The sequence below is a fragment of the Aptenodytes forsteri genome, unplaced genomic scaffold, assembly GCF_000699145.1.
Source record: "Aptenodytes forsteri isolate BGI_AS27 unplaced genomic scaffold, ASM69914v1 Scaffold321, whole genome shotgun sequence".
Classification (NCBI taxonomy): Eukaryota; Metazoa; Chordata; class Aves; order Sphenisciformes; family Spheniscidae; genus Aptenodytes; species Aptenodytes forsteri.
Genome location: NW_008795030.1, coordinates 2,145,449 through 2,158,145, shown reverse-complemented (window position 1 = coordinate 2,158,145; position 12,697 = coordinate 2,145,449). Strand labels below are relative to the sequence as shown.

The 12,697-nt window shown below is 52.8% G+C and overlaps 2 protein-coding genes across 2 annotated transcripts; one reads left to right on the top strand and one right to left on the bottom strand.

Annotated features, from left to right (window-relative positions):
• Nucleotides 1-63: 63 nt before the first annotated feature.
• Nucleotides 64-3,255, top strand: RPL11 (ribosomal protein L11). The gene is made up of 5 exons (XM_009276246.2): nt 64-219; nt 645-751; nt 1,162-1,293; nt 2,075-2,185; nt 3,180-3,255. Exons 1-5 carry the CDS (start codon nt 96-98, stop codon nt 3,207-3,209), a joined length of 504 nt encoding a protein of 167 aa, XP_009274521.1. The 5' UTR covers nt 64-95; the 3' UTR covers nt 3,210-3,255.
• Nucleotides 3,256-3,325: 70 nt separating this feature from the next.
• On the bottom strand, nt 3,326-12,029 carry LOC103896388 (kelch-like protein 31). The gene is made up of 3 exons (XM_009276245.2): nt 11,958-12,029; nt 7,867-9,078; nt 3,326-6,422 (listed from the first exon to the last, which is right to left on the bottom strand). Exons 2-3 carry the CDS (start codon nt 9,054-9,056, stop codon nt 5,690-5,692), a joined length of 1,923 nt encoding a protein of 640 aa, XP_009274520.1. The 5' UTR covers nt 9,057-9,078; nt 11,958-12,029; the 3' UTR covers nt 3,326-5,689.
• Between the last annotated feature and the right edge of the window lie 668 nt (nt 12,030-12,697).

Below are 12,697 nucleotides of genomic sequence, written 5' to 3'. Positions count from 1 at the left end.
CGCCTGGGGGGGGGCGGTGGGCTGTCTCCCGGACGCCCCCCGTTAGCCCCCGTGTCGTTTCTCCGCAGCAAGACCAAGGTGAAAAGGAGAACCCCATGCGAGAGCTGCGGATCCGCAAGCTCTGCCTCAACATTTGCGTTGGGGAGAGCGGGGACAGGCTCACCCGAGCGGCCAAAGTGCTGGAGCAGCTGACGGGCCAGACCCCTGTCTTCTCCAAAGGTGAGGGGCGGGTTTTCCTGCCGGCCGCCGAGGCGGGCTGCAAAGGAGCAAGTTTGTTGTCTGGCTTCAGCAGCGGTGGTTTTCCTTCCTCTCCTGAGCACGCAGAGGGTGAAGCGGCAGCGTGACTCCCAGGGAGGAGGCTCCTTGGCAGGGCCGGTGCGGGGAGGGCTGCTCTGATGTGGGCCTTGTTGTGAGAATTGGGGGCCTTAAATATTGAGGTGCTGGCGGTCGTTTCTGTCAGTTCAGTCCTGGCTCCAGACTCGGGCTGCTGCTTTGCCCTCATCCCCAAAGAGGGCACGTGTGGTTGCCTTAGTTCTTTTTTTCTTTCCTTTAAAGTAATTTCTTTGGTCTTCTAAAGCAAGCTCTGAATCCCCCGCGTGGGAATTCTTTGAATAGCCTCTGAGTGTAATTATTGCTGCCCACAGCACGATACACTGTAAGATCCTTTGGCATCAGGAGAAACGAGAAGATCGCTGTTCATTGCACGGTTCGCGGGGCCAAAGCAGAGGAGATTCTGGAGAAGGGGTTGAAGGTGAGAATTTGGCTGGTCTGGATGTTTGATTTGTGAAAGAACAAAACTGAATCCATACCAGCTGAAAAGACGTACGCTTTGAAATGTTGCGTCTGATCTGGTCACAGGTCAGTCATGGATGTTAAGGGTTGGGGTAGCAGCTTTGCCTGATGCGCAGGCTGCTGTGTTTGTACTGTTTCTCTCTCTGGTTGCTGTTTCATCCTTATTTAAGAGCTAGTGGGTGCAAGTTGCTGCTTTCTTTTGAGGTTCTGTCTTTGCTGCTGCGATGCATGAGCAGGCTGTGGGAGCAAAATCTTGGGGCTAAAGACTTGGTAGCGTGAGAGCGAGTTGTGGGTCTGGTAGCAGTTGGAACACACAGGACTTCTTGTTGTAGTTAAAAATGAAATAGTGACTGACAACAAATGTTTCAGGTGCGAGAATACGAGTTGAGAAAAAACAATTTCTCAGACACTGGGAACTTTGGCTTTGGAATCCAGGAGCACATCGATCTGGGGATTAAATACGACCCCAGTATTGGTATCTACGGCTTGGACTTTTACGTGGTGCGTATTTCCCGCTTCCCTGCAGCTACTGGGCTTGTGTGAAAGCTCTGGAAGGAACCTAAAATGATAACTGGCTCACATGGACTTGCTGCCAAGTGCTGGAAGACAGAAAAATGTCAACAAAATCCAAGTCTAAACCGAGATTCCCGGGGCTGCCGTAAAATCCCTGATTTATGACATGTCTCTCAAAGCCTCTCCAGAAACAAATACTGTTGCTCTTCCTGGTACTCCTGGGATAACACTGAAACAGCTGTGCTCGGTTTGGGGAAGGAATGAGCAGCAGGGGCTTCAGGAATGCAGACTGAAAGATGGGCTGCATTGCTGGAAGGTTCTCCCTGCGTTTAGAGGGCTGGGGCTGGGTCATGTAGCATGTTTGAGTCGTTCCATTCTGCTGTGCCTCACTCTAAATCTCTGAAATAGAGGGAAGCTGTTCCATACGTGTTAGCAATGCCGTTCAGTGTATCTTTTCTCAAGAGCTGAGGCCTCTGGGTATGGAATAGTGTGTCTTCCACGCTCATTTTGGTTTCTCCGAGTCAGTGTATGTGCTAAGTTGTCCAGTCTAGAAGCTGTCCCTGTCAGTTTACCTGGCTGCTCAGAAGTTACTTAGTTTTCAGTTTACATTGAGGCTGTAGAAGATAATACTCTCAGTCTTGAACGTGACTCAGACAAGGAGATGTTACTGATGTGGAAATTCTAGCCTTTCCTCCTAGAAAACTGTCAAGTTTAAGAAAATAAATAAATCCCAGAATGACATAGTGCTGTGGGTCTCGTCTCCTGGCAGGTGCTGGGCAGGCCTGGTTTCAGCATTGCTGACAAGAAACGCAGGACTGGCAACATTGGAGCCAAGCACAGAATTGGAAAGGAAGAAGCCATGCGCTGGTTTCAGCAGAAGGTAAAGTCCATCTTTATTTTTGTATCCCAAGAGTTTCCTAGCAAGTATCAGCAAAATGCTTCACCGCCGAGGGACTAGAACAAGTCACCGGGCAGGAGGAGATCTTGACTGCTGCTTAAATCGTTGATTTTTACTGCTCTGGGGCGGTAGAAGCTGCGTTTGAGCACAAGTGCTGTTTGTGCCCCTTTTTGGTTTTTGTGTGCGCTGAACTGAAAGAGCAGCTTTTGCAGGATAGCTGGAAGTATTGGCTCTTGTGTAAATCTGTCTCCCCCAGTTTTTGGAGGTGTTACGTGTGCGTGGATCACAAGTGACAAGGCAGGGTTAGGATTTGTTTATCTGACACAGCTCCTAGATCAGCTGCCAGACTTGGAGGATGGAGCGATCCAAATGAAAAGTTCTTGGGTTTATCTGTCCATAGCGCTTTCTGACACAGACTGGATAACAAATGGGGGATGCCGAAAGCTTGATGGGAAATGCTTGGAGATGGGGACTACTGATACTTTTTCAGAGGTGGAAAGGTGGGCAGTCTGTCTGGAGGCTCTTAATTGGCTACTCTGCCTAGACCTTCACTGGCCATGCCCTGCGCAGGGCGGGCTCCAGCCTGCTCCTGCTGAATGGCTCTTTCCCCCCCCCCCGTGCCTGGTTCTGCTCACTTGTGGCACAGTTACCTTCAGGGGCCAAATCCTGGGACTGTAAAAGGGACGAGTGTAGTTCTGGTCAGATCAACCTGTGAAGGGTGGGGCTTCTTGTTTCGCTGGGCTGATGAGCGGAGTTTAATGCTTATCTGAACAAAGCCCCACTTGGAAGTTAACAGCACAGCAGCAAAGTAGAAAGGCAGTCAGCTGCAGGAGAACTGGTGTTCCATGTCAGTGTTTGGCTGGCTTGGAATGGATGTGGTGACTCCGTTTTCTGCACAGCAGTGTACTGCACCTTTACCTGATGGTACTTTCTCACTTGGTTCTTTTTTTTTTTTTTTTTTTCCCCCCACTCACAGTATGATGGCATCATCCTTCCTGGTAAATGAGCTGTTCCTGTTACCAAAAAAGCAAATAAAATTTTCTAACCCCTAACTCCTGTTGTGAATTTTGTGGGGGCTCTTCAATGGGAAGCCAAAGGAAATGGTGCACATATAGCTCTGCTTTATTAAGAGGATAAAGCTGAAATGTGGCTGGGGGTTCTTTGTCTAAGCCAGCACGACAGGACTGGTTGGAAGGGGCTGAGGGGGTGGGCAAGGCCTGTGGTGCTGGCAGTGCTGGGGGACTGGCCGGGCTCCTGAGCTAGGATTCAAACCTGGTGCCACAAGAGGGGGCTGGGATCAGCCAGTAGAAACCCCTGATCTGTGCTGCTTCCATGGGTGGTGTGAGTGACATCGAGTGCCTGTACCTGCAGCTGGTAGAGTTGTTTCTACCCCACGGATTGTGGTGCTCTCAATGTGCTGTGGAAATCCTGAAGCAATTACTGGATGTGCTTGGAATGTAGAGGATAAATCTTGACTGGTTTCTTAAAATGTTTCAGGAGTGTGAACTTGCACTGCTGTAATTACACAGCCAGACAGTTTTCCCATGCAAAGGAATGGCTTTTATTGTTTAAAGAGAAAATTCCCTGCAGGACAATACAGCTCACACAAGTGGAGTTCAGCAGTACCCTTGCTTCTGCCTCTAGTGTTCGGTCCTCTCCTGCATCTTGCAGTAAAAAGTTAAAATAAGTTAAGGAACAAACTCACTTCCATACAAGTCTGCACACACTCCATCAGTGACTGTGTGGTGTTGTCTGAAAGACTAGACTGTTCCCTTGTCAAGCCTGTTGGAGTTGTAAACCAGGGGAGGCTGCCAGCGCTGTTCAGGATGGAGCCCACTCCAAAATACACAGGGCAGTGTGTACTGTGCATGCTAAAATGCACAGAGGAAAGTAGAATTTGAACAGAAATGATGTTCTGCCTCGGTATAGCTTTGTGCTTAATGTGAACTCTTAACTGAGATCGTGAATTCTCAGAGAAAGACCAATACCTTTATGTGAACTGTTAACTACTGCAGGCTGCTCAGTTTTGGCGAGTTGTGAAAGGAAGTGAAGACCAGCCTGCTTTGCTGAAGCTCTTGTCTTGGCATCTTCAGGGCACGTTGGGGTTCACTTGAGCGGCTCATTGGCTTCCGGGATGCGATTTCACTGTGTTGTGCAAAAAAAGACCGGAACAAAAACAAGAGCATTTGCCTGGATGCTCAGCAGCATGTAGCTGCCTTGGCCTGAGACGAAGGTGATGAGCCAGTCTAGGATCACGTGTAAATGTGCTCCAGTAACAGGACCTGTTATCAGAAGATGCTGGCCTCAGCAGGTGACTGTTGTGTGATGACCGTGGCTTTGAGACCAGGAAATAACCACCACTCGCTCGTCTCCTGCTCGTCACAGGTTATCGCTGCTCTGGGGCTGTATCTCAGACCCGCTGGGGCAGGGTTTGGAGTGCTGTGGTGTGGTTTGTCCTGACGTACTCAGCCCAAGAGCATGACTGTGCTCTGCAGTGCTGTAAGGGGGGGTATGCAGTCCCCGTGCCCTCGGAAAGGGCGGCCAGGGTTTTAATAAAGGCTGGTAACTGTCTCGCTCAGACGCAGTGACAGGGAGGGACCCCAGGCACTGAGCAAGTGCTTGCCCCTGGAAACTCAAGTTTCCTAATTGCTTCTCCTTTTACAGGTCAGACACTGCTTTTACAGTAACGGGGAAGCGCTGATTGTGTTCAAAACCAAGCTGTCAGCTTGATGGTACGAGTAACAGGACCTGGCTAGGAATATATCTGTGAGAGCTTCTGGTTTAGATGCGAAGGGCTTCTGTTCCAGCTGATACTTATTTTCAGGGCACCATTCGCCTCTCAAACCTGGAGTCTCATAGCATCCTCAGGCACTTCCTCAATGCCCTCTGCTTGAGCTAGAGCACAGCACTTGGAAGAGCAAGGGATCTTGGTGAGTTGCTCCAGTAGTTCTCTTCCTTGCTATCGAGATTCACTTTATTCCTGGTCTGAAGGTATCTAGCTTCAATGAGTAAATATTAAATGTCTTTTCCTTGAACAAATGCTACGTGAGCAACTGGGTCTGCTCTAGACCTGTTGCTTTCTTGTACCTAATACCAATACTACTGTTTTGAAAGTGTCTTGCGATACTATTCCTACAGTAGAATTTCTCCTGCGTTATTCTATGTTGTTTTTCTTCTTTTTTTTTCCATTTTTTCCCAATCCACGCTGCGATACAGTGCTGCAGGCTGAGGAGAAAAGCTCTTCTGTCCTGCTTGCTTCTGTGTCTGCCCCGCTTGAGCAATCCCTGCTTAAGCTGCGGGATGGAGATGCAGGCAGCTCAGAAGACACTTTCCTAGAGCCCAAAACTTGCCATGATGGAACAAGAGCGTTTGAGACTTTGCAGTGACTCCAAACATCAGCGTGCCGTCCCATCCAGCTACCCCACACTCCTCAGCTCTGTCTCCTTCCCTAGCTGCTGGCATAAGCCACATGGTACCCAGGGCTCTTTACGTGCTGGCTGCTGCCAAGGCCACAGAGCTGGCGCGGGACCCGGAGCTCGGGGAGCGTGGAAGGATGATAGTGCAGCATGAGACACCCACGGTTGCCTCAGGGAGGTCCTCATCCTCGGCCCACTCGTTGAGATCAGGATTGTAACACTGCACACATTTCTGATACTTCTTCCCGCTCTCGTTCCAGCCACCCACCAGGCACAAGCGCCCCTCCAGCAGAGCCACCCCGGCCGTGCTGACCCCCGTGGGCAGGGGTGCCACGTAACTCCACTGCCCTGTGAGTGGGCTGTAGCACTCCACGGGCATCACGTCTACCCGCTCGCCCTGGGGACCCAGCTGGCTCCCACCCAGCACATACGCTCGGTCGGCCACGGTGGCCGCGCAGTGCCAGCCCCGGGGGGTGCTGAGCCTTGCCTGCTCCCTCCAGGTGTCGGTACTGGGCTCGTAGCAGCACACGGTGCGGGAATAGGCATGGCTGATGTAGCCGCCGGTGACCAGGAGCTTGCCATCGATGACGGTGGTGGCGTGGCAGCAGCGGGGCGTCTCCAGGCTTGCCTTGCTCTGCCAGCTGTTGGTAGTGGGGATGTAGCACTCGACAGATTCCAGTACACCCTCAGCGTTGCGCCCTCCGACAGCGTAGAGGAGCCCGTTGCAGGTGCTCAGGCTGAAGTGTGTCCTCCTGTGCTGCATGCTGGCCAGGTGCAGCCAGGTGTTGAAGCGCGGGTCGTACCTGGGGGACGAAGGACAGATCTGTCTGTCCAGGACTAGCATCAGAGCCACGGGGAGAAGTGGGGCCTGGCAGACATCTGCTTTCAGAGGAGACAACTCGTGCTCTGGAAGAGCCTGTCTGTCTTCTCCAGCAGTAAAAAAGCATCTGGACAGGCAGTACAGATGGAGACGACGGCACTGCACAGGACTGGACCCTACCTGTGACTGCTGGGGTTGTTGCCACTCTAACCCTTGGGATGGCCCAGCATTGCTCCTGCTACCACAAGCTCCGGCCTGGCTTGGAAATGGCGAGTGCTACCGATCGGAGGTGTCCCCGAGCACTGTCACTGTCCCCTCTGTTGGGTCTTGGCAGGTAGAAGAGGACCTAGGGGCAGGTCTTCCCTGCCCACCCTGCCAGGCCAAAGCCAGGCATGTGATAAGAAGCCAGCTCCTTGTGTGCCCACAAGATGGCAGAGGGAACCGGAACTGCTGTGTCCCCAGAGCGATGCCCCAGGGACTAAGGCCAGGCTGGGAAAGGTGGATAAGCTACTGGCCAGAAATAGAAAGACCTGCCAGTGGGCCGCTGAAACCTCACTTGGTGCAGGAGAAAGAGCTCAATGACGGATCCTGACTGAGGGGTGGTGAGCTGGGGCTGCAAAGGGCTGGCCTCGAGCAGTGCCAGCAATGTTGCATGTGGAGCCTCAGGTCGCTGAGCCAAGCCGTGGGCAGAGCCACCGGGAAGTTCAGGTTTAGGTTGCAAACAAAATACTGCATGTCTGGTTGCCATGGTTACTCCTCCTTTCTTTGAATAGTAATCCCTTGGCGATCCAGTGACAGGTTTACGGGGATTCAGGAAACAAACCTTGTCATTCAAATGATGAAGAGATAAAGGGAGGTGGAGAGAAGAAAGCCTAAAGGGCAACAGGAATCCTACAGACAGTAAATCTACCTTAAAATGAATCCAGACAAACTAGAGACCGTGTCAAGGCTGGCACTGGCTGGAGGAACAGCCAGCGGGCGAAAAGGGGAGCTCCCCAGAGTAACAAAATGGGTTACTTCTAAATAACGAGGGCTCCCATTTCTCCAGGAGCCTCGAAGCTTCAAAGAGGCCCTGCCTTGCCCTTCTCCTGCACCAGTGCTGCGTGCTGCCGGAGCACATGGGCAGCACAGCCCGGGTGCCAAAGTCCCCAAGGGAAGCCCAGGCCAGGGTCACACAGACCAAATCCCTGGAATTTCCAGGTCTTCTGTCTCACAGTCTAGCACCCTGCGCTGGGCCTCGCTGTGTTTGTCCCTCCCTGGCAGCGTTATCCCAGAGGCCAGACCTACCTCCTGGTTACTGATAGCAAAGAGGAACCTTTCTGACGTGCTTGTCCCTAACCCCATGGGGGATGCTGGGGCACAGGCAGACACGGCACAGCTCTGAACCCCTGCCCAGGGTCTGCATGGCCAGGTGGAGCCCATTTTACCTGCTCAGGCTGCTGACGGCATGCTTGGCCTGGTTCCTGGCATCATTTTGGTCTTCGCCACCCGCGACGTAGATGAATCCATCCATCACGACCACGCACTGGTTAAAACTTTTTGCTGGCATCTCCGTCAGCTTGTTCCAGTTTCCCTCTGCGTCCCTGTAGCTGATCTCCCTGCTAAGAGCCTTCTCGGTCAAAGCTGGTCGACCCCCAACTGTGACAAGCACCCTCTGGCCTCCCCGAATCCTGGTTCTCCAAGACTGAAGGCTGTTTTGCTGGTGGGGGAGCAGGTGGTAATTCATAGCATCCACGAGGAGCTTGTGGCACTGCGGATCTTGCATCATGCGTGGCACAGGTTGCACATGGTTGACCAAGTCTGGAGCTGAGATTGTGCCGAATCGAATGTTGCTCAGGAGATCAGCAGCATATCGAACCCGTTTCGGGTCAAACTCCAGCCACTTGACAGCGATCTGGAAGGCTGCAACCTCGCTGGGTATCTGCAGGCCATCATCCATCAGCAGCTCATTGATCTGATCAAAGGGGAGTTTCATGAACTGGTCGGTCTTGGAGAACTCCAGGAAGTTTTCCCGGATGAATTTCCGGGTGGCGTCTTTTACCTGGTTGAGGCCGTAGGTGGCCGAGATGTTGGCGATGTACACACAGTTCTCCACGGCCATCTCCCGAACGAGGAAGTCGCTGCACGTGTTCAGCAGTGCTGGCACCTGCAGCTGGGTGGCCGTGGCGATGGTGCTGCCGATGGTGTACAGCGAGAGGCTCAGCTTCCCCATGTAGGCGTAGGTGATGACGGTGGTCAGGCCCAGTGGGGAGACGTCGTGGAGCTCCACCCGGTGCAGCTGAGGGTCTCTCTGCAGCAGGCGGTGGAAGTACTCACTGCAGGAAGCCAGGATGAGTTTATGCACCTCAAAGGACTTCGTTTTGGTGGCAATGGTGAGATCACAGAGGAACCGCTTCTGGCGCATCTGGTTCATCCCCTCCAAAAGGCTGGCTCCGTGGTCCGGCACTTCAACCTCTGTGGCTGTGCAGTGGAAGCCATTGGAGCCGCTGTCGTACAAACCATTCAAGTGATTAAGGTGTTCGACATCTAGCAAAGCATCTTCCACCATCGCTGGGGTGATGGATGCATCCTCTTTATCCACCTTGGGCTTCCTGGGGGTTCTCCTTTTGGGTGCCATCTTGGCAGGACTGGAACGGGACCTGGTGAGAAAGGAGAGGTGAGGAGCCTTGTAGCAGGGGTACAGGTGTCCTTCTGCTCTTTAAGACTTTCAGTTAAGGAAAGGAAAAACTCCCACTGACTCATACACTCTTTGGGTCAGGCCAAGGGAAGGATGGAAACTGCCTCCCAAGCCCTGTACCCCCCGAGCTGCATTAAAGGCATCAAGGGCCATGACTGCAAGAGGGGATCCTCAACTCTCAACCAGTACCAGCACCTTCGCTGTGTTGAAAAAGGACTGGGGATTTTGGGTGGTTGCCTTGGGAAACTGGGAGCACCCACTGGTTCCTGGGGTGTGGGGCTGTGCTCGGCCCCGCTGACAGCTCTGCTGTCTGGGGTGACACAGACTCCAGGCAGAACGAGGGGGTGATCGCAGGGTGTGTTTCACCTGACTCAAGCGCATGTCAGATGGGGTGAATCAAGTCCCAGCAGCTCTGACAGAGGTTCCCACACAGCAGCGAGGTAAGACGAAGCCCAGCATTGCAGGACCGCATAGAAAAGGGTGTTCATTCCCCCCCCCCCAAGGCCCTTGGGCACGGTGAGGCACTGCTGGGTAACCAGTGGGGCCGGCTGCCCCTTGGGGTGACCAGTTCAGAGTGCAGGTGAAAGGGAAAAAAAAATCATCAACAACAACAATCCAGCTTTTGAATGTTCCCAAATTCCAGCTTGAAACTCCAGTCTGAAACTCGGCAGTGACGTCAGCTCCTCTGAGGGAGCTCAGAGCAGCCAATGTATGAGGGAACAGAAATAGCTGTTACTGCGCTGTCTCACATGTCTGGGTACTGTTTATTACGCTTGGCCATAAAGATCAGGTTTCTTGGAACTGAGTAATCAGCTCCTATTTAGCCCTGGGCAAAGAAGAAGGGGGGCATTATGAGACTTCGGCAAAAATATGGAGAAGGGAAAAGTTTAGTAAAAGGCCCTTCCAGGAAAGAGGATTGAGGGCTGAGTCAGAGAGGGAGAGCAGCAGTGCCGGCCCGGCCGAGCTCAGCTGGCTGGGGTGGGCAGAGGGAGCAGGGACAACAGAGACGCCCGCAGACCCTGCTCCCTCCTAGCTTTGCACAGAAGCCAAGAGGGTTCAGGAGAAAAGTCCCAGGCACTTGAGCCATCCCTGGTATTGCGGTGTTTCACGGGGCTACCCCAATTTACACCACTGAAGGCTCATCTATCGCAGTGTCATATCCTGGACGTCAGTCCTTCTGAAACTGGGACGCAAATGCCGCTCTCTCTGTGTGTTTGGATATGAAACTGTTTCTGACACCCAGCTCAGGATTGGGAAAAGGAACTAGGATTTACCTTTTCAGAGCAACAACACTCTGACGTTTCCAAACATGCATTTTGTTCAGACTATCCATTCCCCAGGAAAATTTGCAGTTTCAGGTTTTCAGCTGGATTTGAAGTGACAACATAGGTTAAATACTGGAATTTCCCAGGAAATGAAAATGTTTTTCCAGGCCTTCTCTCCAGATCCCTCAAGGGATGAGACCTGTATCTCTCTGAGATACAGTACTGCAAAAACCTCCTTGCTGCCGAACAAACCCAAAGAGAAGCAGGACTTGTGCTGGAGGGAGGTGGCCGTCCTGCCGCCCTCGCGCTGAGACTGGTCCCAGCAGGACGGGTGCCAGGTTGAGGTCTGCAACCTGCCGGGGCAGGAGGGTTTGGCCTTGTGAAATAAGAGACCTGGGTGTCAGCTCCCACCGGGCTGCGTTGAGGATCTGCCTGATCCCTTCTGCTCCCCAGACTGCCTTCATTTTGGCCTTTTTTTACAGAAACAAGCACAGTGTCTGCAGCAAGCCACTGTTTCTGTCCATAAAACTGCTCACCCCCCTTTCAGGGGTTCCAGACCCCGTTTTAGAGAGGAGACACTAGCGCTCAGCAGCTCCTGTGGGCCTGGTGTAGAGCCCAGCATCACAGTTGGGCAAGCTGATCTCCGAAGGCCTTCTTAACTCCTTCTGGAAAGCCCAGCAATGCAGCTGGCTTTCTCCATCCCCTCTCCACCCCACTCAGGAGTCAAGGGGGGAAGTTGTTCTGGGATAAAACAGAGGTCTTCTAACTGCATTACACTTCATACAAGTACAATGGAGCCACGGGAAGTTTTGGGCTCATATTAATGTCCGTGGGATCCTGCCTGTCCCCTTTGGGCACCTTTGACAGACTCCAATTTGAAGCATGTGTTCATGTTATTGCAGTGTCTGGCTGCAGGAGGGCAGAGCAACCTTTACTACCTGCAGCTGATTTAAAATGGGACATCATTGCTGCTTCTGATTGAAATACCACTGTAGTGACTTGAAAGGGATATTTTTCCTACAGATTAATCCTGGCTGCTGGATTAATCTGGGGAGCTGGAATGGTTTGAAGAGATTCCAAAGGGCCCAGACAGAAAGGAGGGAAGACAGGGCTTTTTTCTAGCTGTTTAAACTTCTCTTAAAAGACAGTAGTTGTCCTCGTATCCTTTCAGTGCTGCTAATCTCAGCCCTGCACCATATTACTGAGCTAACAGCAAAGCAGGACCTACGCTGGGTGATACTGTGTCTTCAGAAAGTTATGGCAGGCTTATTTTCTTTAATATCTAACCAGAGTCCCTCTCCTTTACCTGCTGGTGTCCCCAGCCCTGGGTTCAAGCAGGGTCTGAGTCACAGCAAGCACTGAGCTGGCCTGGAAGACTACCTGGACACTGCAGCTCTGGGCACCATATCGCTGCCAATAATTCCTCCAGCCCCATTTTAGAAAACAACAAAGCCTTTCCCCATGCCATTATTTCCATTATTCAGCAGTTCCCATGCCCCACGCGAGGTCTCTGCAAATCCTGCTAGGTAAGCCCCGGTTCCCTGTGACTCATCTATAGGCTGGGTCTGCTCCTTACCTTGCTGTTAAGACCGGTTAGTCCAAGGGGAAGCTCTGACCAGCACAGGGCTCTGCAGGTTGAGAGGCAGAGACCCTCAACTTTCCCCCCACAACATCCTCCTCCCTCCTCTCCCCTCCCAGGCAGCTGACTGCTCTTATCACTTCTACACTTACAGCAGGCTTTTGGGGTGATGTGAGGACAGCCGCCCTCAGCCGAGTCCCGAGACATGGAAAGTGCTGGATTAAGGTAGCGCTGCTCCAGCCAAGGGCATTGTCACAGCCAGTGATGGGTGAAGGCCGTAAACCAAAGGCCAGGCATGATTACCTGGCCACTGCCAAGGCAGAGGCAACAAGGAGGCAGCCAAAGGCCTGGCTCCACTCCAGAGGGGTTCACCAGGGCATTTGGGGATGAGCTGGGGGAACATCGCCCTCCTGATGCCTTCCCCACTCTCCCGAGTGAGCGGAGGGGATGGCAGCTCCAAGCCCCCGGCCTGAGGAGTCCCCAGCCTGGTCAGCTGCGGCCCTGCTCCATTTGCCTTTGGCCACGAATGAATCTAAAAACCTACTTTCCACTCACTCCTAACAGCCGTGGTGGAGCTGTTGGCCGTTGGGAGGCAACAGGAATAGGTATGAAGGGACATTTCTCTCAGGAAAGGCTGTCCTGACCACTGTGGGGCCGGAGATGGCACCACTGCCCCAGTGAGCAGCGGCCATGGCAGCCTCGGTCCCCTCAGCAGCGCCCTGCCAGCCTCAAGATGG